This window comes from Psittacula echo, assembly GCF_963264785.1.
Source record: "Psittacula echo genome assembly, chromosome: 14".
Classification (NCBI taxonomy): domain Eukaryota; kingdom Metazoa; phylum Chordata; class Aves; order Psittaciformes; family Psittacidae; genus Psittacula; species Psittacula echo.
This window is the reverse complement of record NC_137750.1, coordinates 10,506,549-10,534,483: the sequence shown is the minus strand read 5'-3', so window position 1 is coordinate 10,534,483 and position 27,935 is coordinate 10,506,549. Positions and strand designations below refer to the sequence as shown.

Sequence of the window (27,935 nt, the reverse complement as noted above, 5' to 3'; positions counted from 1 at the left end):
TGGCTACTCTGGTGCAGGGCACACTTGTTTATTGCTGCTGAGGCTGGCCCTGCCCAGGCACTGCCTGACCCTCAACACCCTCAAACACATTTAGATGCTGGAGGGGAAGAGAAGGATTTGGGCAGAAGTTGAAGGAGAAGCAAAAGGGAAGAAGGGGCTGTTAGTGACAGCAATGCACTCTGGAAGCAAGTCATTTGTTCCTCAGCAGGCTGGAAAGTGGTACATGTTTTACTGGAGTGTTTGTCTGCCTCAGCAAGGGAAAGATCACAGTTAGGGAATTTATTCTTCCCCCATCCTGGAGACAAAGCCCTTCACAAGCCCCTTGTGCTGCCTTCTCAAGTGTCCCCTCCAGCCAAGGATTAGCATCACAGAAGAAAGGAACAAGCTGCCAGTCCTGCTTCCCTGTGGAAGGGGCTGCAAGCTGCCAAGTGAGCCTGGTTATAGCAACAGCCCCACAGGCCAGGCATAGCGGCTGTTCAGAGGGGACGGGCTGCACATGAGGCACCAAACCTGAACATCCTCTGCTTTGGCAGCAGGGTCAGTGTTAGTGTTTTGGAGAGCAGAGCTGCATTAGAGGCAGATCTTGTTCCAACTCCCCATCCGCACGAGACTCTGCCACAACTCAGCAGCACCAAGCAGCTCCAGGAACAGTGCCTGGGGTTGCAGTGCAGACAAGTGTTCAAGTGAGGACCGAGGCCCCCATGTGCTTTGCCCCTGCAGAACAAGAATGACCCAAAGCTCACAAAATGCAATGGCTCCAGCCCTGACTGAAAACCTTCATGCTCCTACAAGAATAAAGTTGTCTTCTGCCTATAACTGATGCCTTTTCACGCACGTTTCCTTCTCTTGTGGAAGCCAGGCCAGGGGCAGCACCAGGTCTAGTCGTCGACAGTGATGTTGCGAAAGAGATACGCCATGGACTCGCCGTTGTGGATTCGTCGGATGGCTTCAGAGAGAATCAAACTGATATCCACAGTCTTTATCTTAGGGCACTGCAGCTTCTGGACCTCGTGAGGAACTGTGTTGGTTACTACCACCTATGGAGTATCAGAAAGAAGAGCATCAGTCGTGCCGCTGATACACTCGCCCTCCCTGAGCTCCCCAGGTGGTGGGTACTGCTACTCCTGTGCAGGTCAGGGGAGAGCTCCTTGTGTGTCTGAATAAAGAGTAAAAGAAATGGCCTCCCCCAGGTGACAGTTACTGCTGAGGGAACCAGCATCACCAACTCCACAACAGCCACCTCCACACAGGCTGAGGGGTCCGTGACGATTGCAGGAGCTGACATTTGTTATCAAGTGTGAGGTTTGAAGTATCCTCTTCATGTACACAGAACTGATCTGATCTCGGGTTTTGGTGCTCTACATCAATCCAGCCCCCAGAGCCCAAGTCAGAGAGCAGACCCACCTCATCGATGGAGGATTCCTCGATGAGACGGGGGGCATCTGCTGACAGGAGCCCATGAGTAGCCATCACAAAGATCTTGTAGGCTCCACGCTCTTTCAGGATCTCTGCAGCAGCAACAAAGCTTTCCACATCATCAATGATATCATCCTGAGAAGACACAGAAATACCATCAAACCCAAAGCTGACTGTGCCTGCGGGCCAAGAGTGGATCTTCAAGGCACTGCAGCTTTGGCCATGTGTAAAACAGAAACCCTAGCTATTTCAGCTGCTGTTGGATGTGAGGACAGCCACCTGTGAATGCCATTTCCCTCATGGACAGACCCTTTTGCTGGTATGGAGAACAAACATCGTGTCTTGGAAACAAAGGAGTCCCTGCACACACCCCAACAGAGCATCTCTTCAGCAAGGTGGGTTTTATCACGGTAACACTAGCTGTGTGTTGATGACTTACACTGCAGCATGGCACAGCAAGGATGAGAAGCTCAGCAAGACTTTCTGGATGGTTGGGGGTTTTTTTAACATTCCAGAAGATTTCTCTGCGTGTCCTGGATTTGGGGAGTATTTGTAGAAACGTGACCTTTGTAGCTTCAAAGGAGCAAGGAAATTTCAGGGCTTAAAGCACTGAAGTACAAAGGGTTTTCAACAAAAAGCTGATATAACCAAAGCCACCAGGAAAACTGGAGAAAACAGTGGCAACAATCGCATGCCCAACCCTCCCCCAGCAGTTCCTCCTCTTCTCTAGGCTAAAGAGGTCAACAGAAGATGCTGGGAGGAAGCCAGCCCCCTCCCACCCTCCTCTCCATCACACTCATACCACAATGATGGCAATTCTTCCTCCAACATCTCCAACCACAGTTATTGGTGGTTTCTCCTTGGCCATCATCACTAAAGAATAAGAAGAAAGAAAAGCCCAGGTCAGTTACCCTTGAGTCAAGCCACAACAGCTCCACCACACAAGAGGCCCAGCCTTTAACTACATCTTACGCTGGTGCACGGACACGTGCTTCATGTTATCCTGACACCCACCTAAACAGGTAACCACTGGTTTAACCACTGTTTTCATAGAATCCCAGACTGGTTTGTGTTGGAAGTGACCTTAAAGCTCATCCAGTTCCAACCCCTGCCACGGGCAGGGACACTTCCACTAGAGCAGCTTGCTCCAAGCCCCTGTGTCCAACCTGGCCTTGAACACTGCCAGGGATGGGGCAGCCACAGCTTCTCTGGGCACCCTGTGCCAGCGCCTCAGCACCCTCACAGGGTGCCTAAGATCTAAGCTAAATCTACCCTCTTCCAGTTTAAAACCATTCCCCTCCTCCATTTCCCCGGAAATAAACAGCAGTGCTGCACAAAGATGAAACTCTGTTTCTGTAGGGACCTTGTACTGACCTCAGAGACAGGAACCAAATCCGAATATTCAACAGGCCCCTGTGCAAGGGAAGCTCTAAAGCAGCACCTCATTTATGGGCAGTATCAGTGACTTTGTGTGCTTCAGAACAGGACTTGAAGAAAAAGGGGTATCTCCTGAGTGGGAACGTCAAATGGGTTTCTCTGAGCAACACCTCTCAAGGGCTTTATAAGCACAGTTCTTCACCTGCTGGACCCACTAATTCCTCTGAAGGATTTGGGACCCACACTGCAGCCTGCTTGCTTTCTCATCTCACCAAACACACGAGGCTCTTTCAGAGGCTGTAAGGACCTTAAAAATATCTGCTCTGCAATTTGCTTCTGCAAACTTCCTTTTCTGATGTTTGTTTTAAAGGGGATTAATGGAAAGAGCAGGACAAACCCAGTTCAAACCCAGTTCAAACCCAGTTCTTTAAGCTCAGTGCAAGCAATAATTGGAAGCAAAAGGACAGGACACACTGATGAGCTGGTTTACACATGGTGAAGAGATGTACTGGGAAAGCAGGTTCTGCTCCTGCCTGCGTAACTGCACTAACATGGGTCATGCAAAAAGTACATCTGTAACAGGCTTTACCCTGAAAGCAGTAGGAAAAATAACAGATATGAACTAGGGTGCACTGAGGATGTCCAGATGTAGCACCAGACTGCAATCAGCCTCTGATACAGGCCAGGGACTTGCTGTCCATAAGCCAAACCTCTCACCTTCCAGAGGTTTATACAGCGACTGCAGCACACAAAGGACACAGGGGCGGGCATGTGTGGGCCATTAGGTGACAATCTGGGCTGATCTAACCACTGAAGCAAAGAGGAACATCCAGCATTTGTAACACTTACCTGCCCCACCTGCACTTCCCAGGTTTTATGCTCTCTATAGGGAGTGCAAAGTGTCCTACCAAGGCCACAGAGGCTTCTCCAATGCCAAGGAGTTTTGGACACTCTAAAGAGGGAGATTTTTCTCCTTTAAGATAACCTACTTTGATAGAATACTTGAGCAGCGTGAGAACACAAGCCAGTACCCATCAAAAACCCTGTCTGAAAAGTGATTTCTGGCCTCCTGAGTCAAAAACGTCCCGCACAAAACTCCACATCCTGCACAGCAGGCTGCTGCAGCACTATTCCCACAACTCCTCAGTGCCTGGGAATGCTGAGTGAATCAGTCTGAGGGATGTGATGAAGGCAATTATAAGGACCACAGCTCCAAAGACTCATGTGGAGGGCTGTTCTTCACACACACAACCAACTCCACAGACTGGTTCTCCATAAGCTGACCAAAACTGTACAGAAGGTGGCCAAAAGTTCTGGTTTGACCAAAGTTACATTACTCACTGCTGGGTATTGCAGGTAAAGTCACAGCTACCTTGGACTTGAAGAGTTAACTGCTCTTTGGAGCAGATTCTCAGCTTTCCTTGCATGATTCCTGAGTCTATCAAATGCAAAGTCACGTCTAAATCCTGAAGGGAAAATATTCTTAGGAGAAGGAAAAACTAAGATTAAGCATCACAAGAGACAAGCAGACCATACATTTCAATTCTAGGCACTACCTACCTGCTTGGATTACTTATTAGCTTGTTATCTAGCTTGGGCACTAACAGAACTCCCAGCAGGAGCTGTGGAATACCAAAAGGATTCCACGTGGCTGCTGTCCCACCTTTGGTGGGCATCCGCAGATGAGACCCATTTCCAACAGCCAGGGCAGGGAAAAACCCTTTCTAAGCAAAAAACAGGCCCAAGGAGCTGAAATGCAGCACTATTTTACCCAGAAACACATGAAGTTTCAGTAAATCCTTTCCATAAAGGAAGCAGACCCATTCCTTGCTATGCTCGAAGGCTAACACAGCAGCTACAACCTGAGCAGCACTTCCCATCTCTTGGGGTTTAAATGCTGTATTTCAATTCTCCTTTAGTTTTCAGGGATGGTAGGCAACACGTGGACCTACCCGGATCCTAAAGAGATGTTCTCCCTTTTTCTTGTTCAATTTTCTCTGCAAAAAAAGAGAAAACAATTGCAAGCCAAAGATCTACCCACAACCACATCAAATCCAGTGTGAGGAGAGCTTACACAGGGGTTACTGCAGCCAGCTTCTTTTGCTTTCAAACATCTTTGACCATAAAGATGTGCTACGAAAAGGTAAAACATGATTCAAGTAATAAAGAACATTTTTCCCTCTCAGACACAAAATCCTCTATTTGTGTGTAGACAAGAGAGGGCAACAGAAGGAAGCCAGAGCTGTACTTCTGCCTGGCGTAACCCCTTGGATTATGCAGAGGTTTAAGTTAAAAGAGTTGCTGGGGTTTTTCTGGAGTCAGAAAAGATGCCTGTGGTACTTGTAGCTTCAGGGGGGGGATGATACAGAACAGAGGGGAAAAGAACTCAAACCAACCACCAGTTTTATAGAACAAGAATATCAAAGAACACGGAGGGGTGGTGGGGATAGAAGTTCATCAGCCAAACATTCGAACCTGCACTTTCATTCTGATGTAATATACACTAAAGCACCTCACATTAAAGCAGTTTTATCACTGGCACAAAGAACCAGCATTCCCAGGTGCATAAGCCTGTTACAGGCAAAAATGGATTAAGAAATCATAGAATGGTTTGAGCTGAAAGGGACATCAAAGCTCATCCAGTTCCAACTCCAATGGTAAATGCTAAACCCAGTTCTGTTTTGGAGCTGCCAATGTGGATTAAAGTGATAATTACCAAGAAGAAGAATGTCGCATCTGCAACACAGTCCATGAGCAAAAAGCTGCTCAAGCTATTCTGTGAGAGAGATAGACCTGGAAGGAGAGATAACAGCCCCAAGCCCAGCCTGAACACAGGGAAGAGACAGGGGTAGGCAAGTAGGAAGAGACCTATGGTCAGTCCTGTTCCTCATTCAGACTTTCTTCCCTCCCCAGTTTGCTGGGCTCTGGGCTGGAAGCAGACCAGCAGCTATCTATAGAAAGAACTGAAATAACAGATGGTGCTCGACTCCTTTTCTCTAGGAAACATGCAGAGTCCACATGCATTTGGTAACGCACAGCCCCAAACCAGTTGCAAGTCTGGAGCCACAAAGAGCACACGATCGAAGAGAACAACCTTGGAGTGTCATCCTGTCCCAAAGGCTCTGATTTCTGGGCTGTTGTGAGTGTGTGAGCTGTTGCTGCTGCTTCAGCACAGCACTTGAAGAACTGCAACTAGAAGTACCTTTGGCACTTTTCTGTTACAGCTCTATATGACATCAAACCAGAGCATCAGATAAGACTATACTCTCAGGACAATAAATAAGCTATTACACTATAGAAGACTCACTAAAGGTGCATGATCTCTACTAGAATAGGGATAAAAGATGCACACCAGGAGGCAGGAGCTCAGCCAACTCACTAGGAAGCCCATGAAGAATAGCATTAAAGCACAAGTCATCACTGCAGGGCTCTGGGGCTGCTCCCAGATGCAGTTTCACCTCTCTTCTGGCTGGAATACAACCCAGGGAATGCTGAACTGCAGAGTCTCGAGAGGGAGGACAGGCTGCTCCATACCAATGTGGTTGTAGCTCAGAGCAGGGTGCTCCAGGGTTTAGTCACAGCCACCTTCTAACTGCCCAGACCCAGGCTTGTGGTAGTTGAGCCAGGCAGAATGCTTCTGTTTTGATACCCAGAGGTTTCTCTGGCCAGCTTTGCTGTAAAGAAGCATACAGCTCTGAGTAGCATGTATCCTACCATTTACAAACCACACAGGGACACAGCTGAACCCTACTTCACTCTGCCATCACACCTTACACTACTGGGATTGCTGGTGGTGGCACACATGGCAGGAAGAGCTGGCCAATGGGTTTGATTTATGGGCCACTTGAGGTGGGAAGACACTTCTCCAATGCCTGAATCAGACAAGAAGAGAGGTATATAAAAGAGGGGAAATGCAGACACTCACAGCATTGCCATCCCTATCCCTGGCTAGCTGCATTTCCACCTCTGCCTGGCAGAGCGCAGCTCCACGACAGAGGCTGCAACACAACCAGGATGCACTAGAAGCTCCCAGACTGCTTTTAGACACACAGCACCTCAGTATTCTGCACCTCCAGCAGCAGAGCCCAGCTCACTCAAAGCCAGGGATCTATCAGATTGGACAGCTAGAGACAAAAGCAACTTTCTCCTGAGAGTTTTGGACAAGTTGGCCCCATAATCCACCCCACTGACAGACAGCTACCAAGCCACAGCTTGACTGTGTTACATTTGTGCCTTAGGCATGCAGGATGTAAGGTCATTAGTCAAGCTTTTGCAGGAGATGGATTAAGAAAGCGGTGATCCACAGCAGATTAGTTGTGTGAGGACTGAAAACCACTTTCCACCGGAATCATAATTAAACTGGACAATGGCACATCTCTGTTTGAGCTGCCATTTACAGCAGCACAAGCTCCCACAGCTGAGCTTCCTTGAAGTGAAATAGAAGTAAGAACGCAGGCACATCAATGCCCTGGCAGCAAATGCCAGCTAGTGACATTCTGGAGGACAGCATCCTCTTCAGAGTAGGTGGGGAAGGAAAAGGCCAAGGGTAACCACATACATTCCTGTTTTGTTGGAAGGGCATGAAAAAGCCCCCTTTGGACAGGGGACAAGCAGGACGAAGTCCAAAGCTCCACCGCCAAACCTCACCTGGTCCCCAAGGCCCAGCAGGGTTTTCTCCAGCAACATAAGTACTGTTTAACAGTGAGTGATGATGGGGTAAGGTAAAATGCCTGCAGTCCCACCTGCCTGCCCTTCACAACCTGCCCACAAACTGGCTGGATGCTCTCTCTGAACTTCAAGAGGAAACACGTAGCAGCAGCCATAGCCACTGCTGGTATATGAAGCTTGGCTGCATGAGGGATAGCTCCTCACCACACACAGCAGCTCACAGCTTTTCCCACCATCGCTTCTCAGCCACATTCACTGCACTCAGTTCCTGTCCTACCACCACCTACCTAGAAAGCTAAAAACCCTACAAAGAGCGAGCTGGATTTTGGTTGTCCTGACTGCTGCTGTTGCAGGAACACAAGCAGTCCAAAGGGGATGGCATTTCCTGGAACATAGGTATCCTCCTATTGACTTTGCACCATGCTCCCAAATCAGCAGCTTACCAGCTGATGGCAAGAGCTGAGGAAGCAGCACAGCAATGCTCCTGCAGCCACACAAACCCCAAAACCGTGTCAAAACACACTGGAACACAATCACCTGGCTGTCAAGACGAAGATTTTCAGCAGCAGCAGGAGGGGAAGACAAAGGCCAGCCTGCACGCTGGGGACAGCAGCCTCAGTGCCTGTCCTCACATTAGTAACACTTCTGCGTTTGTTTTCTGTTTCATGAGCTCAACAAGTTTTGTTGCTGAGCACTGTAAAAGCACCACCTTCAGCAGAGGGCACAGCCAAGCAGAACAAGACTGATGCTTTGCATGGTCAGAAAGAGTTCAATACAAACCCTCCCCTCTACCTTCTCCCACAACTTGCTGACATCAGCCTTCCCACTGGCCCAACTGCCATTAGGTTGGTTATAGCTACATGCCTAAACTAACAGCAGTTTCCCACCAAACTTCCCTCATTTTTGCCCACAGGAAAGCAGAGAAGCTCCATCTTACACGGCAGCTCCAGGCCAGGATGCACAGTTGCATTTTTGACCATGGGAGGGGAGTGACGTCCATCATCCATGTCCTGTTCTGTGCACTGAGCCTCCCCGTGGATCACTGCCAGTCCCAGCCGCAGCCTCTCAGCGTAGGACTGAGCCCTGCAGGACAACCACAGCATATCAGGAAGATGTTGAGCTGATGGAGCACACCTCTTCCAGACCCAACAGGGCAAGCAAAGGCTGCACACCTCTGTGGCTGACCCCCAGCAGGAAACTTCACCTGAAGCAAACTTAACACCCCAAAGTCCCCTTGGCTGCAGCACAGGGGTCTCCTGGCCACCCTCCATCTGTCAAATGCTCTCTGAGATGATCAGGCACTCCTGAAACTCATGCAGCAAATCTGATCCTAACCCCAGGTGAACCACTCAGACTTCCAGAGTTTACTCCCACAGGGTTGGGACTGTAGAATTCAGCTGCCCATCTGCACCACTACAGATGTTCATCCCATTTCCATGCACAAGGGATTTATAGACCAGACTGCTGACCCATGTGTTACCCTCCCATATCTTTCCTGGTGTATTTCCATCAGCCCAGATCTTTTTCCAAGTTACTTTTAACCAGTCAGTAAAACATCCATTTACCTTTTAGCTGCATCAGGAGATTTGGCTACAATAACTGCATTTCTGTAGTCTGGAATCTGGATGTGATAAAAAGTTACTTAAGTAAAGATCTTACTGGTAGAGGTTTGATACATGGATGAATAATCACACCCCCTTCTCCTTCCCCAGATCCAAATCTTCATTCTGTGGCTAGAATCACAGAATGGTTTGGGTTGGAAAGGACCTTAAGATCATCCAGTTCCAACCCTTGCAGCCAATTCTGTCTGGAGAAGGTTCCCCATATGAGGAAACCTTAATCCCAACATGTGGGCATAAATCATCATCTTCTGCACATGGAAAATACAACCTCATGCCCTGCCCCAGCCCTGCTGCGCTCAGCATTCAGCATACTCAGCCTCAGACAAAGTCTATCAATAATTCACAGCAGTCAGACATCCAGCACAGAACAAAGGGTGAGGGGAGACAGTGGGACAGGATTTAAAAGGTGATTAGAGGCAGGAGGATGAAGAGGAGCTCTCAAATGGCACTGACTTTACAGAGAACAAGCTCATCTTATGGGGAAGAGTTTGGTTTCTATCCACGTACAATCATACAATAGAATATTTTCTCACTTGCCTAAGAAACATGCAATAGGTACTCCCTAAGAAAGAGTTCAGTAACAGAACAACTGACCCAGCCTGACAACAAATTGCATAAGCAGAGGCCCAGTGCTGCTGGCACATTAAGACAAGTTGAGATATATATATATATATATATATATATATATAACTAGAGTAACCTCACTTCTTCCTGTATATATTGAAGCAAGAAAGGGGATGCTCTCAGGTTGTCTACTGGGAAGCTGAAGAAGCCTTGAATTTCCTTTTGATGAAGGTCCATTGTGATAATGTGTGTTAAACCTAAGGAAAAGGGGAAAGAAAGGAGATGAGTCCCACACAGCTAGAGATCCTCAATAGCTTCATTACCAGACTATTTCAGCTATTACTCACACATGCCATGTGCTAAAATAAGCATCAACAGGTTCATGCAAAGAGTTCCAAAGACATAAAGAGAACCAGGCCTGTGGTAAGTCACAGCACTGGGCTGATGCTGTATTTCAACATGTCACTTCTAGGGCTGCTTCCCAGGTGTGAGTTACAGAGAAATAACACTAAGCTGAAGAACATGAATAGCCCAAAGCAGCTGGAGAGCTCACCAGCATGTCCCAGCACTGGATGGGAGAACAGAAGGACAGACACCCTCCTGCCATGCTGCTGCTCTCTGTGACACCCACCTGCCTTGGCCAGCATGGAAGCCAGCAGCTTGCAGACTATAGAGCCCCTCTTCCTCATCTTGCTCTGTTTGCTGTAGGGGAAGTAAGGGATGACCCCAATGATGTTCCTGGCACAGGAAGTCTTCAGTGCATATGCCATGATCAACAGCTCCATGACCGCAGTGTTCACATCTCTAGAGTTGAAACCCATTCCAGATGTTAGTGTTTATCCAGTGTAACTCCTTTTCCTTTGATATACCTTCTCTCACAAAACCTCCAAGCAAATAATACTACAGCTTATGCTAATGTACGCAAGACCCAGCTTGTGCTCACAGAGCTCCTTCCATCGTGTCACAGCACATTACAATTGGCTGTTACGTGGACAGGACATGACTCCAGCACTCAAGAGCTGTGAGCAGAATTTGATCCTGTATCCTCATATGAGGTATATGATGATTTCCCTCCATCAGCACAACAAAAAAAGGCTTTTTTCTTCATTTATGTTGGAATAAATGTCACTTCATACAGTGTACTTTGAAATAAAATAGTCTTCTAAAGCAGCAGCACACATGAAGCCAACACAACTTCATCCTCACTGGATTTATCAGCGTATTTTTAATGTAAGGCAGGTTAATTTTCCTGCCTCAAGAAAACCTGCATTTTGGAGCAGTACAAAGTCCAGATGCATCACCTGGGTGGAGGTCAGCGTCTCCATGCTATTGTCTAGAGATGGAAGGAATGACAGCACAGCAAATGTTGAACAACCTAAACCCCCCCTTTCAGTTGGCTTCTCCATGATAGTCGGACTTGATGATCTTAAAGGTCTTTTCCAACCTAGTTGATGCTGTGATTCTATGGCTGCTGTGCCCCAGGAGGAGTGTATTAAGCTGCATTTTAATTCATTTTGGGAAGGGGGGACCAAAGCCAAACCCTTTTAGTCCCTTAAAGCCAGCACCAAGAGACACTTTGTGCATCACCACGGAGTGACTCAAGCCCATTTGGGAACTGAAGAACACTTCAGAGGAGACAGAGGGACAGCAATGCTCCTGCAGTGCAGCCAGCTTTGCCTGGGGGGTTTCAGCACAGTCAGCACCACTTCCCAGACTGGTCTCCAGGAGGGCAGTGCTGGTGGTGGCTCAGCCAAGGAGCACATGATGGCAGAGCAGGGGCTGACAGGGCCATCATTCCACCGAGCAGCAGAGGAAAACACAGCATGGAGCAGCTCAGAGCTTTGCAGGGACACTGCCTGATGTCCTCTTTTCCTCCTGACCACTGGAAACACCTTCCCCAAGAGTTTAAAGATCCCATTTTCCAAGCCCCAATATGTGGGACCCGTGACCAAGCTCTAACCATTCCCATTTCCCCATTGTTCTCCCCTTCCTTTGGGAATGAACCTCCACTTATACTTGTTTGGGAGCACTCTAGGTCTCTGTTCTCCCTCTCTGGCCCCACCACAGTATCCTTGACACACAGAAAGCTTTGTTAGGTCTGAAGCACCCAGCCAAGAATTACATAAAACATACCCCTGCCACACAGGACAACAAGCAAACAAAGGGCTGTTTCTTCCCTTTGGTGTTTCAGCTGTGCCAGTGAGGCCGTGAGAGGAGAAAAAGATGCTACTATCAGTGTTATGTAAAAACAAAGTGGACAAGTTTAAGCCTGCTTAAAGTTTATCCTCAAATTCAATCTTTTCCACACCTCTTTTTCAAACCACTCTTGAAAAAGAGGTATGTTCACACGGAAAGCAGATAAGAGAACAAGACTGCTCCTGAGAGAAAAGAGTTACCACTGATTGCAAAAGGCACCTGCAGTTGTGCTGCTGCTGTGAGGCACTGGTGGCCATATCACAGAATCTCAGACTGGTTTGGGCTGAAGGGACCTTAAAGCTCATCCAGTTCCAACCCCTGCCATGGGCAGGGACACCTTCCACTAGAGCAGGTTGCTCCAAGCCCCTGTGTCCAACCTGGCCTTGAACACTGCCAGGGACGGGGCAGCCACAGCTTCTCTGGGCACCCTGTGCCAGCGCCTCAGCACCCTCACAGGGAAGAAAGAGCTTCTTCCTTATATCTAACCTGAACATCCCCTGTTTCAGTTTGAACCCATCACCCCTTGTCACTACTGTCAGCTGGTTACCAGGACATTATGCGCCAGCTCTGCTTTCCCCCAAACCTCTCTCCAGCAGCCTGGAGCCTCCTCACTGCTCTCCATCCCTGCCCAAGCCATCCCTGGAGATCCCTGTTCTCAGGGCTGAGCAAATGGCTTATGTGAAGCTGCAATAACCAGCACCAAGAGTCAGCACTAAAAAGACTCATTTCCCTTTTAGTGTATCACTAAACCACCAACTCTTTCATACTCTACAGTATGAACTTGAGCTATTTGTTTGTCCCTCATCCAAACGCTAGTCCACACTTCACCACTCTTGGACAATACCTGTCTTTGTAGCTTCTTCAGCCCTGCTCTGTGCTTTCTGGACAGTCAGCTTGCATCATATATTCAGGTCTTTCTGTTCTCTCTCCATGCAGACTGAATTCACATTGCAGCATAACAAGGCTGTTTCCCCTCTCTACTTTCTTCCTTCTAAGTCCTAATATGTTGTTCGCTTTTCAAACCACTACTGAATGTAGAAATCCTATTCTTACATTATTCAACACAGTTGTTGGTTTTACTCTTGTGAAACCCACTACAAATCTGAGATGCCCTTGAATGTGTCCTCTCAAGCAATGCAGCCAGCTACAGCTGCAGCAAAAACTAGCTGCATAATGGTAGCTCCTCACCTGAAAGGCCTTGAACATTTTGGCTTAAAAGGACCCATTTCTTCACCCACAACACTGAATTTAGTTTATGGATAAACAAGGGGATCAACAAGTTCAAAGCAGAGGAGGTTCTCCCCTCCCAAAACTATTGCTGTCCCTAATGCTACGAGTTATCTTCTTTGAACACTTTATCCGTTTCACCTTCAGAGCTCTCAGTTACAAGTTACTTTAGAGAGCTCTCTCATGAGGAACAACAGAAGGGCACTATTCACCTGAAACATAATCCTGCATCAGTGGAGTTCAGTTTGGAGGTTTAGTTGCTCCCTGAGGGAAGAAACACTTGGAGCATCTCTCTGGAGAGAGATGAGGTCTAGGAAAATGTCTCAGCCTGCAAGAGGAATTCCAGGAGTGAGAAAGCTGATCTGATAGTCCTACTGATCTCTTTAACAGGCCAAACATTACAAAGAGGCTCCTTCCCATGACACTAGTGCTATCTCACTGCACTTTTCCTCAGCCAGGGAGCAGCAAGGTTCCTGGGGGTCGCAGCTGGGTTTTTAGCCCCCTGCTTACTTGCAGCACCTCTTTTTCCTCTTACTTCAAGGCTAGAACAGCCCAAAATAAAAGCCAAAAAGAGGCCAACATCAGTAAGAGAAACTGTGCTCAGTTTCACATCACTATAGTGAAAGGGAAGAGTAATGCAGCCTGTAATGAAAGCAATAGCTGCTGTTTGCTGCTGTCTCTGCTACTTGGTAATGGGAAGGCAGCGGAAAATACACAGCTCAAAATGTAAATGCCAGTCAGGAATCACCAAGCAACTGAGCTGCAAGGACACACAGAGCAAAGGTGTGTCACCTAAGGCAAGAAAAAGCATGACTGGCTTCAAGTAATACACTTCAGCTAGTTGATGGGAAGCGTCTCAGTTTGCTGTGGCATAAGAGATCCCCTGGGAATTTTAACAACTTAACACTATGTGATGTCTTAAATGTAAGTCTAAGCACTGGAAAGAGGCTGGTTATTGTGCTGGCTAATGGCAAACAAACCCATGGAGCAACCTGCTGAACCAGAAGTTCAAAGCACACCCCAGCTGTAAAACTGAGCCGCAAGTCCCTTACCTGGGGATTGTCTGTATGATGAAGATGTCCTGTCCCCGCACAGATTCCTTTATTTCAACTCTTGTTTCTGAAAAGGATTGAAAACACAGTCAGGTTTGTTTCCAGACATCACATTTCCAGTGATAACACACCATGTCTTAGCAGCGTCTGCCCACTGGGCAGGGCAGATAAGGACTTGCTCTTTCTGCACATACACCCCCTATACACAGATGAGCTAAGTGGATTTTCCAAAGGCTGGGGTGAGTTAGTTGTATTTACAATGCAAACCCATGTAGAAGACAATTACCTAACTCTGAGTGAGAAAGAGCCTTTTCACTTCTCCACACTGAGTGCTGGAAGCTGTCAATACCACATTCATTAGTGCACAATGAACCACCCAACACAACAACCTTCAGTACTCACCAACGAGGCAACTCCTTTTGTGGTTTACCAAGGGGTCAGCCTAAGGCAACATCAGAAGTAGAGAGCTGGGAGAGCTCCCCAGTTTCACTGTCAAGACATTTCAACACTGACATGTGCTGCGTCTCTGCTGAACCCAGTTCCTACAGTCCCAGACCGACATGCAAAAGCTGAGCTCCAAAGCAGCTCTACAAAGCCAAAGTTTCCCCGAGGTGACTGTCTTAGCCATTCATTTCCCACGTAGTTGTGAACTAAAGGGCAGGAATAAGTGAGAGAAATGTCTACCCAGCTATAACTGCCTGGCACTGGCAGTAACGTTAAGGGACACTGCTTAAAGCAGGCTGTGCAGTGATGAAGAATGTCTTCAGACCTTGCAGCAAGTGACCTGATTTAAAACTAACCCTAAAGGGCTAGGCCAGCCCCACCAGAACCATGGCAGCTTATGCACCACGTGGCCCATTCTGGCTATAGGAGCAGCAGCACTATCACAGAATCACAAACTGGTTTGGGTTGGAAAGGACCATAAGATCATCCAGTTCCAACTACCTGCCACGGGCAAGGACACCTCACACTAGACCAATGCTGCCCAAAGCTCTGTCCAGCCAGGCCTTGTACACTGCCAGGGATGGAGTTGGATGCCATTCACCACCTCCCTGGGCACCCTGTGCCAGCGCCTCACCACTCTCACAGGGAAGAACTTCTTCCTAATGCCTGAGGTAGGACTGTCCTTCAGAAGAGATGGGCAGCCAAATGAGCAAGAGGAGAACACAAGGAACACATTCAAATTGCTTTGTCCAAGGTCAGACATGAGGTTTAGCAGTGCCAGGAGCAGCAGTAACATCACAGCTGAATCAGTGCCCTCATTAGCCAGGCTTAGCTGATGGAATGAGGCAGTATTCCTCAGGTTACCTCAAACCAGTTGCAAATAGTAACCATTTCTCTCACCTCCATTGGTTTCCTGGTACACCACAGACTTCCCCAGCTCAGCACCGAGACGCCTGCAGAGAAAAAGAGGAAATGAAAAATGCAGGAACCCAACATTCATAATAACTCAGTTCATGATCCAGAGCAGAGACTGGACCAAACAGGACACACCCACAAAGCACAGCATTGCCTCAGGCTGCAGAACTACTGGTGCCCTCCTTGCCCCAGGGTCTCCTTCCTTCTGACACCCCTGGGGAAGGCTGATGTGTGCTCACAGAGCCAGTCCTCTGTGACTGTCTCCTGATGGCAGACAACACCTTGCAGGCCTCTGCAAAGACACCTTAGGTGGGTCTGTTGGGAAACCAAACATTAATGATTTACTCAGACTTGATGAAAGGCAAACGAGTCACTTCTTTTTGACTCCCAGATCTTGAATTTTTCCCCCCAACCCTTCTTTCTGAAATAACTCATCTGATTGAAGAGATTTTCATGCCAAAAACCCGAAAGGCTGCTGATTTTCTTTCAAATTACTCCTTCCTCCTCTCAAATGTTCAACCTACAACATTCATCACAACAAAGATTAGTCCCACACACCCTCCTCGCCCTCTCTTCCAGGCTCTGCTTGGTGGCCATGCCATGGATTAGGAAACAGTTTATGTCTGGAAAATGCCTTTGTTCAGCATGCCTGGAGAAGAGAAGCTGCGTGGAGATGTCAGAGCAGCTTCCAGTATCTGAAGGCGGCTACAAGGATGCTGGAGAGGGAATCTTCATCAGGGACTGTAGTGATAGGAGAAGAGGTGATGGGTTTAAACTGAAGGAGGGGAAGTTCAGGTTAGATATAAGGCAGAAGCTCTTCTCCGTGAGGGTGCTGAGGCGCTGGCACAGGGTGCCCAGAGAAGCTGTGGCTGCTCCATCCCTGGCAGTGTTCAAGGCCAGGTTGGACACAGGGGCTTAGAGCAACCAAGTGGAAGGTGCCCCCGTCCACGGCAGGGGGTTGGAACTGGATGATCTTAAGGTAATTTCTGACCCAAACCAGCTTGTGATTCCATGAACATTACCATGGTAGCTTTCTGTCTGCATTCACTCGGACACAAGTGAATCAGGACTACCCCTAAATGAAAAGCCCACATCTGTCACTGGCTTTCCCCCACTCTACTGCCTTCAGCAGTTGGTTTCTCTCCATCTCCTCAGCCACAGATGCAGCCTTGTATTCAACTGTCACACAGATCTGGTTTTTCAGAAGCCAGTGAGTGGGACAGCCCCACACCACACTGTGGCCACCCTGGCCTTGAGCCCACATGCTAGAGGTCTCAGCTGGAAGCTGGCCTGGAAAGCATGTCCAGGTCAGCTGCCGTAACAGCTACTTCAATGCAACATGATGTATTTGCTTAGCTGGCCTCTAAGCATGTGTTTGGCGCACACACATTCCTGATCCTTTGTCTGGCAGTACATGTGGCAATGGCTGAGGCTGGTGAGTGAACTCCTGTGTGGAGAATTCTCCATGAGAGGTCGGAAGCAGACTGGCTTGGGTACCAGCTGCAGCATCACCCAGGGGCCATGCAGCCCTGAGCAGACAAGTCACCCAAATCTCTATCTCTTCTCCCACCAGCCCCACTTGGTTAAACCTCACAGCTGCGATATGGGCATCCTCAGTACCTTCAAGTGTCTTCAACCAGAGCTGGCAGCTGGGCAACAAAAAGCAAACCCAGGGAGGGAAACACAGTAAAGGTGATTTCCAGATGGGATCCTGCTGTCTTTCCCATGACAGTCAGGCATCTGCAACCATGAAGCTTTGGCCTTATCGCTGCCAAGTCGAAACCAGCTCAAGAATCACACACACAAAACAAACAGTGTGTGTGGGGAAACGTTTAGTGACTCACACTTGTTCCTCCAGAACCACGCAGCACGTCTCGCAAGCTCCCTTTGGAGGCATGTGAGCCCTGAGCTCACTGCAGACAGCACGTTCCTACCTCACTGCCGGGAGAAAGAATCCATTATCAACACTGTGCAATGCCTTTAGTCAAGCCTGCACCTCACAGCAGGAAAGAAAGCTTCAAAACCAGTGCAGCCACACACATCACAGCAAAGCATTCCTTGGAAAACAGTGCTTTCAATGCTAAGTGATGGCGAACATGCACCACAGAGGTCTGTGATGCTCCAAACAGCCTCAAAGTGCACCAGGGGAGGGTTAGGCTGGATATTAGGAAAAATGTCTTCACCAAAAGGGTTATCCAGCACTAGAACAGGCTGCCCAGGACAGTGGTGGAGTCACCATCCCTGGAGGGATTTAAAAAGACATGTAGATGTGTACCTGAGGGACATGGTTTAGTGGTGGGCTTGGCAGTGCTGGACTTGATCTTAAAGGTCTTTTCCAACCTGTTATAATGTAGCTGGCAAGAAGAAACCACAGGCCAGTGCTCCCCTGCTCAGGCTGCACAGCAGCAATGCAGCTTCTGTGCTGCTGAAACAAGAAATCAGAAAGGGAAGTTTGCTTCCCAACGGAAAGAGGGCCACAAACAGCTCAGCTGGTCAAACCCGGCTGCAGACTTAAAGGAATGAGCAGCAGCAGATTGCTCTGGTTGGACAATAAATCTCTCTCTCAGTAAACCTCTGCTCCAGTTGCTGATGGCAACAAGAGGAGCAGCAATGGGAAGGATACAGCAGAAACTGCCCAGAAAGGTGCCAATCAACGTGACCTGCAGCACCCTGCAGATGACCAACAGGCAGCTCCACCAGTTCACCTTCCACTGAGTCTCTTCCTGAAGGCTTTGTGTGAGCTGAGGCTTCAGCCAGTGAATGCACCTGATCAAACCTGCATTTATTTCCAAGGATACTATTGAAGCTGCTGCTGTAAAGCACCAAATTCCAGTGGACTTGCGTCAAAAGGAAAACTTGGCCAGAAGTCAAGGGCAGGGCATGGTCGTAGCCACCACACAGCCTGGGAGCAACCCTTCCTTCCCATCACCTCTCCCTTTGCCTCCTTCCATCCCCAACTCTTTTCTCCCAAAGCCCTTTCCATGCAGAACTCCCAACCAGTCATTCCTTTAAGTGATAGAGAAATTAAATTGACAGCAAGAACTCTGCCTGCATTCACCTTCAGGTCCAGCAGCACAGGGGCTGTCACTTGTCTGCAGGAAGATTCACACTAGGAAAGAAAAGGCTGCACAAGTAACCCAGAGCACACAGCCATGCAGAGATACAGCTTCTTCTGGGAAAAAGAGCTCTTCAGGTCCTGTAGATAAATCACATCTTCAAGCAAAATGATTTCCATTGACCAAAGCCCTGCTGTGTGCTACAGTATTTGGCCACAGGGAGCTGGAGGCTTTTGCCAACACCAAAGTGTTTGAGGCCAAAATCTCATTTGTTAACCAGCCCCATGTAGACATATGAGCACATATTTACTTCTGGAAGCTCCCTTCTCCATCCAGGGGAGATAGAAACTCAGTTTGGTGTTGGTTTAGGTTTTAAAAGCAGCAGTGTGCACCTATAACCCCAGCAGAGAGGGCTGAGATCAAAGTGTTACTACTCCAGGCTGCTCCCAGCTTTTCAAGTCCGTGATGCCAGCTCAGTGCAAGCTTTCCCAGTGTGACCACTCACTGCTCCTCACTCTGCTGTCCTCTCGCCAGCTCCATCACTAAAGTGACTCCTCTAGGACCTGATGGCATCTAAGAGAAAAGTTCTCATTACAGTTTTAAAAAACCTACTCAGAACAGCTTATTGATCTGGAATCTCTCTCTCTCTCTGTAAAGTTGCCCAGAGAAGATGATCTAACCCTCTGCAGTCTCACCACATGCCAAGAGGATATTAAGCTGTGGCTACAAGAGTGTTTAGAAAATGTCTCAAATTCACAGCCTCAAAGAGCACAGCTCAGCAATCACCTACACCTCAAAGAGGAAATGACATAGGAAACTATGAGCCTGTATCAGGCTGTACTTTAAAATGCTTCTCTGAAGTCTGCCAAAACCAAGTGTACCAGGCTCCAGACAGAGAGGACAGGCAGTTAAGAGAGACTTGATGCCCAGCTGAATCACCATTCAAGGGACAAGTGCACTTGCAGGATTTCATGCCACCAGAGCACATCTCAGTACTGCTGGGAAGGGCGCTCAGGTTGCATTTCCTTCTCCCCCCTTTGACAAGCACCAAAAGACATTTGGAAAGTCATCTCCAAAGGAAGCTTCCGGCTCACAGTGCAAACATGAAATCTGAAGAGAAATCTGCACACAAAGAAAGCCCTTTATTTTAGCAATATCCTCTTCAATACAAACACCATCACTGGTCGCAGCTCTGCTAACACCTGACTCTCCCCACACTCCAGCCTCCACCAGCTGCAGATCCAGAAGGAGCTGGAGCTGAGAGCAGAGGATCTGCTCCATGCTTAACCACAGCCACAGCCTGACTTGGAGTTGCTTTCCAGACTCACGCAGATCTTTATTTAAAGGTCAGGCATCTCATCCAGCAAGCACAATGCAGCTCTGGGGTGTATTTCCTAATCTCCCACTACAAAAAACAAGCCAGGAAAAGGGAAAGGAAACTGCAGCTTCCTGGATACAAGGCAGTTTGTTCAGAGAACCTTCAAACTACCCCAGTGCTCCTTCACCTCTCTCTATCCACCCATCACAACTGGATACTTGAAGAAGTATCCCTACTGCCCATCTGTGACTTGCACCCTGAGCCATGCAGCACCTGCATCACCTGTTCCAGCCATGCCACAAGCCATGAAGCTGAACTACGGGCAAACACCACACAGATTTTCCTCTGCTCCTACCAAAATGCTCCTTGGGAAGCCAGTCTGCTCAGCTCGTTACATGCCCAAGCTGCACAGAACATCTCAAAGCCCAACTGCTCCATGCACACCCTTCTCCAGCACTGTCCCCCTCCTGTAACCCTCTCCAACTGTACTTTTTAGCTGATTACCTTTGATCCCTTTCCAAAACCTTTTGATGCAGTTTCACCCTGTAATATCTGTTAGCTTCCCGCCACAGTGCTGCATCTTCTGAGATGGAGGAGAGCTCGTGCCACCTCTTCTCCTCCCTTAGCACCACACAAGAGCTCTTTCTTGAAGGGTTTGGAGATCGGGTTTGGAGATCAGGCAGAGCAGCATCACAAGGTGAGCTGAAGGATGAAGGATGAGGTGACTCCCCTGCGTCATCATCCTAACGGCCCAATGAGGAAGGCTGACATTGCTCTTCCTCCACCCCATGAGGACTCCTTCAGCTGAGGGGATTGCTCCAAGTCCTCCTGACACACTGTCCCTTCCAAAAACAAGACTGACCTCCTGCTCATCCACAGAAACCACCACCCTGTTGTAGCATTGGGTACCCAACTCCCTACAACCAGAGATTACAACACAAGGCTCCATCTTTCCCTCATCACTCCATGTTGTTTAGGCACTACAGCCTTGCTTTTATCTTCACATCACCAGCATTTCCAATTGCTACCAAGCAAAAGAATGTCTAGAATACTCCCATCCACAGCCTGCAATGGGTTTACCACAGTATCATGATGCAGGAGCACTGGGGAAGCATTAGCAAGCTTCAACCAGCAAATCCCTCCAACCCAAACACACCAGCAGGGAGTGGAATGTAGTGTTTGCACCCTGCTAACCAAGCACTGCAGTCACGGGGAGATCTAAATGCATCTGTTGGACTCTGGAGACCCAAAAAGACTTTTGCTAGACCTCCTCCCTCCCTCTCCCCCAGCAGCACACAGGCCCATTAGGGATCAGCACAGGTCCAAAAATGAGCTGTTTCCCCTGTAAAAGCAGCTTTTGATCATGTGCAAAGTGTCCTAATTGCAGTAGGGTTTTTCTTTCTATGTGGGAATTAAAAACCATCGCTCTTAATTTCTAGGATACACGTAAACATATGAATTTATTTATGCTTCAGTATTCTGAGACTAAGGAGCATCTTTACCATCTAAAGTTTCAGAAGGCATCTGGCTCTCACAAACCAGCACCATCTCCTCTCCCTGGCACGGCTACAGAAACAAGAGCTCTGAAAGCTCAGCGCTGGACTATCCCTTTAGTCACCCATCGCCTAACCAGATAAGAATCGCACTGGGAAATGGCAGAGATCAGAACTCCACAATCACAGCCTGAATCAAAAGCAGCTCTGGAAGCTCTGTATTAAAGGAAGTGAGGAGACGGAACAGCTTGCACAGGTTTATGTCCCAGTGCTCCTCCCCAGGGTTGAGAGGTCAAAAAAGGCTAAGCCAGGACTCCTCAAGTGCCACTTTCACCATCACATCTACAAGAAAAGAGCAACAGAGCCTCAGACCAGTGTCTCCAGGGGCCCTACTCCTAATATTGTGTGTTGTTTTAAAGTTCTTTTACTACTTAAACTAAAGGCCATAAAAAAACTTTAAAAAGCACGCACAATATTAGAGGACACACTCACCCTTCTAAGACTGCTCCAACTCAATTAAAAGGCTCAACTGACATCCCCAGCAAAGCACAGGCTGGGATGGGACACGGTGGCAAAGGCAGCAGTCACACAGCTTTTGCAACCTGAAAAAACAAGGAATGCATTACAAAGGTGTTGAAACAGCCCCTGAGCTCCCAAGGGAGGTCAGAGCCAAACCACTGCACAAGATGCTAAGAACACCTTTATTCTGGAGAGACTTTTTACTGTGGCCAAATCCCAATTATTCATAGAATCATGGAATAGTTTGTGTTAGAAAGGACCTTAAAACTCGTTCAGTTTCAACCCCCTGCCATGGACAGGGACACCTTCCACCAGCGCAGATTGCTCCAAGCCCTGTCCAACCTGGCCTTGAACATTGTCAGGGATGGGGCAGCCACAGCTTCCCTGGGCACCCTGCGTCTCAGCACCCTCACAGAGAAGAGCTTCTGCCTTATATCTAACCTGAGCTTGCCCTGTTTCAGTTTGAACCCATCACCCCTTGTCCCATCACTACAGTCCCTGATGAAGAGCTCCTCTCCAGCATCCTTGTAGGCCCCCTTCAGACACTGGAAGGCTGCTCTGAGGTCTCCATGCAGCTTCTCTTCTCCAGGCTGAGCAGCTCCAACTTTCTCATCCTGTCTTCCTACGACAGATGCTCCAGCCCCTGATCATCCTTGTGGCCTCCTCTGGGAGGAGGATGATTCCACGTTTTGCACTCCCTCTCCAACAAAACCTCATCCACATATTCTCATCCTTCACACCTTCCCATTTTAGCTCAGTCATTGCTCCCAGTTTACAGCTGTGTGTCCCCAAGCCTCAGTTTCAGCAGTAGCAGTGCAGCACACTGTGATGCTCACACCACCACCCAAGCACCCCAACTCCTCACTGGTGTTAGAGCCAAGGTGAGAAGCCCCCATCTCCTCTATTAGAAGTTTCCTTCATGAAGGACAGCCAGGAGGTCACTGTCTGGATCCTGCTGTCACTCAGAGCATCACTGGGCACCCTGCAGAGGGTTCCATCAGCACATGGTACAGCCATGGCCTGGGGAAGCCCGTTCCCTGCCTCTTCTCATTACATCTGTTTAAAAATAGAGCTATTTTTAAGATGAAGAGCAAAGAATAAAGATTGTCCCTTTGCTCGTTCAGTCCTGAGAGCATGGAGCCCATGGAGGTCCACTCACCCCCAGGGGACTTCTGTTACGTTCTGCGTTGATATAACAGGACAAGTCCTGTAAAACCTTGTCCCATCTGTTGCAGCAGAACTATTTTTTTTTTTAGAGATTTTATTTCCAGTTGTGTCAGTGACAGAACTGACCAAAAAGAGCAAAAATACATGAATCAAAAAAAGCTTTTCACTCCCAAACACGAGGACTTCCCTCTCTGCCTCACACATAATGAAGTCCATCGCTATTATCCAACACACACCCCATCAACACCAGCAATCCCAGCCAGACAGCCAAGTCAGCGTCATGGAGATAATCTGTTTATTAAACTAGCTGGACAAACAGCACAATGCTCTTGTGCTTAAGGTAGCAGCACACCTCTTTTTAGTAACATTCACAATTTAAGCACCCCTTGGAGATGGATCAGGCCAGCAGTTGCCTTAGGGTTGCTCTGCTGCAGCAAACACACACTGAGCCCCCTCGATTTTGGGAGCAGCTTTCTATGAACTGTAGCTATGACACAGAAAGGAAATTCAAGTCCAGCTTTAGGATGGCAGCTCCCCAAAACACAGATGCCTGTCTCAGAAACACCCCTTCAGCTGGGAGTCTGAACCCCCAGTTCAAACCCACTTTGAACCAAACTAACCCAAAGCAGAAGATCAAGTGTCAGGGGGGACTCAGTGCTCCTCTGTGCACAAGAGCCCCGTTCTGGAGTCAGCTGTCACACCCTCATCCAGCGCATCCAAACTCTGCCCCAACTGATGGGCTAAGAAACAAGGAGCACGTTCCTATCCCTGAACTAAAGCCTCCTTTGTGAGCATGTGCTGCCCACCTCTCCTACCCCACCAAGACCCACTCTGCTTGGTGCAACCGCTGCTGTTGCACCAAGGTCCACTCATGCAACGCTCCGCACACCCCAAGCAGTGAAGCTGTTGGGCAAACAAGGTCAGCAGCCTGTGCCCATGAAAGGCAGCAGAGACAGCTCTGAGCATCTCCCAAGCCAGTCAAAACGCTTTCTGAGGTTTGTTCAGCTAAGCTGCACCTCCTCCCTTCCCAAAAGTAACAGCCTCTGCTGCACCCCGGCCTTTCCAGCCCTGAAATGGATGTCAAAGACATCAGAGGGTCTGTTTTCAAACTGAGCTACCAGGAGGGATGAGCTGGTGCTGAGGAGAAGAGCACAACTGCTGAAGACTCCCAGGGCAAACCCTCTGCAGCAAAGGTGTCTGCAGCAGCCGCCTGCGGCTCGGGAAGGCGGGAGGATGCCAAAAGCCTCTTCAGCCTGCACGGAGGAGCTCGGAGCGCGGGGCGGGGGGAGAAACTTGAACGAGAGGGAACTTACTCCGTGATCCTCTTCGCCAGCTCAGTGGAGGCTGCCGTGGAGTTGGCCGAGAAGACCCGGTAGCCACTTCTGGCTGCGTTCATCGCCAAAGAGTCATGCAAGCCCCGCGGAGCTCGAAAGTGAGAGAAAACAGATTTATAAGGCAACAACAGCTTCCGTGGCATCCTTTTCTTCCTCTCCGCCACGATCACCGCCCCTTAAAGGGGTGGGGAAGAGGGAGGAGAAGGAGGAGAGCCCTTCTCCTACCTATGGTCTTGGTGCCCCATTCCTGTGGCGAAGTGTGAAAGGGGAGATGGAAATATAACTATTGAAATGGAGCGGGGGGGTGGGAGGAGATATGGGGAGGAAAGGAGGGAGCGTTGCCTGCAGAGCAAACCCAAACCCGCCCTCATGCACCGGCGAAGAACACTCCCCACCTGCCCCCCCCAAAAAAAACGGGGAAGGGGGGTACCAAGGCAGAGAGAGGGCCCCCTGGGAAGGCGGGGTATGGAAGGGGGCACGGGGAGGTGGAAAGGGGGAGCCCTGTACGGCAGCAGGGCCGGAAGGGGGTGTAAGGGGTCCCTAGGAGGCCGCGGAGCCTCCCCGCTCCCCTCACCCAGCCAAGCGGGTGCCACCACCGGCCAGACCGCCCTTCCCCTCAGCCGCCATCTTCCCGCAGGAGAGACCACCCCCACTGCCATCTTAGGTGAGGGCACAGCGGCCTGGCTCCCCCCTCACTGCGGGACAGGGGTACCAGCTCCTGCCCGGGAAGCTCCGGTACCTGAAGAGAAGGCGAGAGGGCGGTGACAACTCCCCCTGCTCAGGCCGGGCCGGGCGGCGGCGCCAGCCCCCGGTGCTGCTGACAGCGCGGTCCCTCCCGCTCCTGCCCCCAGAGCGCGGCGAGGCCTCAACGCGGCGGCTTCACTTGCCCGCGCCTAAGATGGCGGCCCGGCGGATGCGCTGTGGCGGCGCTCTAGTCTCGCTCTATGGCAAGCGGGAGTCCGTGCCCTGGGCCTGGGCCTAGCCTCAGCACCCCATGGCGGGGATGGCGGCCCTGAGGAGGCAGTGCTGGCGCTCAGCCCGTTCTCGGCACCGTCTCCCAAGGGAACACGCACTGTCAGGCACCCCGAGGTCCTCTGGGCTCTTTGGATGTGAGGGCGAAGTCAGTCGTCGGGTACAGGCACTAAATGACTTGTGTAAGCAGAGCACTCGTGCCCCAGCCCGTGTGGCAGAAGCCTGTGCTCACCCTTCGGGACCCAGTGAGTGTGCTTCACATCGGAGGGAAGGCAGCGTCAGCTTCATCACCAGGACATGGCTTTGTCCACCCTGGAGGGAGAGGCTCTTTCCAGGCACTGCAAAGGTGCCATCTCCTGACAGAAGGGGGAGGAAGTCACAGTGGGCTGCAGTCAGGACACGGGGGGTGCAGTCAGGACACGGGGGGTGCAGTCAGGACACGGGGGGTGTTGTCAGGACACGGGGGGTGCAGTCAGGACACGGGGGTGCAGTCAGGACACGGGGGGTGCACACCTCCATGGCTCAGCAGTGACTCCACTGCTCTGGTGCACGTGTGTGTGACACAAGCAATGCCTCGAGCCTCAGCTCCTGTCAGAAACATTCCGTGCTTGGCTGGGAGCTGCAGCGTTGCTGTCAGTCCGCCTCAGCTGAACACTTCATTAAAGGTGGTCTCTCTCCAGCCTTCATTAAGATGCAGCATCCTCGATTCAAATGAGATAGAAATGCATTCGTATGCACTGCCCGAGCACCAGGGTGGAAAGTTTCATCTCCCCCCAGCATCCCTCAGAACCACCTCACAGTTACCTACCTGATGAACCATCCCAAGCTGCACCATCCATTTGCTGGGGGGCCCAGATACCCCCTCATGGGCACGCCAACCTCAGCTGCATCCATAGATGCATGTTTAGTGATGGCTGCTGCCAGCCCTGCACGGTCATTACCAGTGGGCACAGCACCTAGCTTCACTTGTCGCAAGCCGCTGGCTTTGTCCTTCTAAAGGAAGGAGGTGAAAAAGGAAACCATTTGGGTGGGCACAGGCTATTTCTATGGTGTAGAAGCTGGCTGCGTGCTGAGGGCCCTCCTGCTCCCACCAGGGAAATGGCAGCTCCCAGGGGAGCAGCGGCACCCAAGGGATGGGGACAGCAGGGACAAACCCAGGCAGGGGGAGCAAGGAGGGACGGACCCCAAGGGCAGGGAGAGGGACCCAGCACCTCTACAGGGTGCTCAGCTCCTTCCCTGGCCATAGCACAGGGATTTGCTGCTGCCCTCCTCCAAAGTGCTTCCCTCCTGGCTTGCCAGCAATCAGGTGTGCTGGAGCAGGAGGGAAGGGCTCGTTAACCCCTTCCCACCCGCGGCCAGCTCGCTCCTCCCTCGGCAGCTCAACACAGCAGCCTGGTGCTGATGCTGTGGCCTCTGCTCCTGCACCATCCTCCTGCTGCCTCCTGGGATGCTCAGAGCCACCCACCGGGGGTGGATCCCACAGGGTGGGGTTGGGATCAGCCCTATGGAGCTGAGATTGTGGCTGTTATCACTGCAACAACCAACCTTTCTCCAGGAAAAGAGTTTCCTGGACAGTCCCACCTGCCTTTACAGCCAGGCAAAGGAGAAAGGAGCCATTGTTAACTTAGGGAGCAAGGAATATCCCAGCTCCTGGCATGCTCAGAGGCAGCAGAACCCTCCCCCCGAGCACGGCAGAGAGCAAGGTCTTACAGTGCTTCATTATTCCATTATCAGAGGGCAGATTAGGAGGGCGGGACAGGGAACAGCGCCGGCTTTAGGCAGGTTTAGCTCCTTTGGAAAGGCTTATCCAGGCTCAGCCTCCCTCGCTGCTGTGTTCTGAGCGGAGGGGCTCGAGCAGCACTCAGGGAAGGGGTGGGCAGGGGGGGGCATAGCCAAGAAATGATCCAGCTGGGAGGCTTTGATACCAAACCCCAGCTTTATACACTGAGTGTCAGCCACCAGGGAGGGCGGTTTCTGAGCTCTGCCAAGTCCTGCATTGATCCCAGAGAACACCAGGGTGTTTGCTGTGGGGTGGGTTCGTGTGTGGGGCTGACGCAGAGCAGAACCAGGTTTTGCCCCTTCTCCTTTACCGAATGCCACCCTGGAGCCGGGCTGGGGTGGCTGGAACCCAGCAGGGAGAGAGGAGCTGTGGGAACTGCTGCAGCAAATCCCTCCTCTGCTTTCCCAGGCCAGAAACGGGGTGCTGTGGTGGGATGCCGTATCCCCCATACATAACTCTGCCCCAGCCCAGTGGTTCTCATTGCAGCCTCTGACTCACCTCCCAAAAATTCCTCTGCTTACATCATGCAGGAAACCGCTGCAGGGAAGTGGTGAAACCCTGCGACAACGGCCTGAAACTTGGCTTCCCCCAGCCAAGGGGGGAGATCAAACAGCAGCACATTGGCCTCCATCGCTCTGATGCCAGGAACAGCCATGGGGGTGACTTCGTGCCTGGGCCAGTGGTGTGTGGGTGTGTGTGTGGGGTTATTCCAGACTCAGCAGCTTCTCGTGGGACATCTGGGAGTGTTTCCCCAAGCACAGGCCCTGACCTCAGAAATATCCCTGAGTCAAGCATCAGGAATGAGCTCAGCTGCT

General features: G+C 50.1%; 1 protein-coding gene across 9 annotated transcripts; it reads right to left on the bottom strand.

Annotated features, from left to right (window-relative positions):
• Positions 1-173: 173 nt before the first annotated feature.
• On the bottom strand, positions 174-25,519 carry PRPSAP1 (phosphoribosyl pyrophosphate synthetase associated protein 1). Of its 9 annotated transcripts, XM_080629562.1 has the most exons (13): positions 24,943-24,963; positions 24,348-24,459; positions 21,841-21,950; positions 18,540-18,677; positions 15,467-15,519; positions 14,123-14,189; positions 10,279-10,451; positions 9,789-9,904; positions 9,027-9,082; positions 8,399-8,544; positions 2,219-2,289; positions 1,405-1,551; positions 174-1,037 (listed from the first exon to the last, which is right to left on the bottom strand). In XM_080629562.1, exons 7-13 carry the CDS (start codon positions 10,430-10,432, stop codon positions 879-881), a joined length of 849 nt encoding a protein of 282 aa, XP_080485688.1. In that variant the 5' UTR covers positions 10,433-10,451; positions 14,123-14,189; positions 15,467-15,519; positions 18,540-18,677; positions 21,841-21,950; positions 24,348-24,459; positions 24,943-24,963; the 3' UTR covers positions 174-878. The 9 variants fall into 9 exon arrangements, 8 of the variants coding, with proteins under 8 accessions (XP_080485688.1, XP_080485687.1, XP_080485686.1 ...); XM_080629561.1 differs by lacking the exon at positions 18,540-18,677 and having other exon boundaries at positions 14,123-14,611; XM_080629560.1 differs by lacking the exon at positions 18,540-18,677.
• Between the last annotated feature and the right edge of the window lie 2,416 nt (positions 25,520-27,935).

What these genes read in the sequence shown, in the direction of transcription:
- PRPSAP1 (XM_080629556.1), bottom strand. Translation starts at nt 24,511, where the DNA reads ATGCCACGGAAGCTGTTGTTGCCTTATAAATCTGTTTTCTCTCACTTT. An exon ending in TTCCATGCTGGCCAAGGCAG is followed by an intron (nt 9,905 to 10,278) that starts GTGGGTGTCACA and finishes CCTTTTCCTTAG; the next exon opens with GTTTAACACACATTATCACA. An exon ending in AGGAATCCTCCATCGATGAG is followed by an intron (nt 1,038 to 1,404) that starts GTGGGTCTGCTC and finishes GATACTCCATAG; the next exon opens with GTGGTAGTAACCAACACAGT.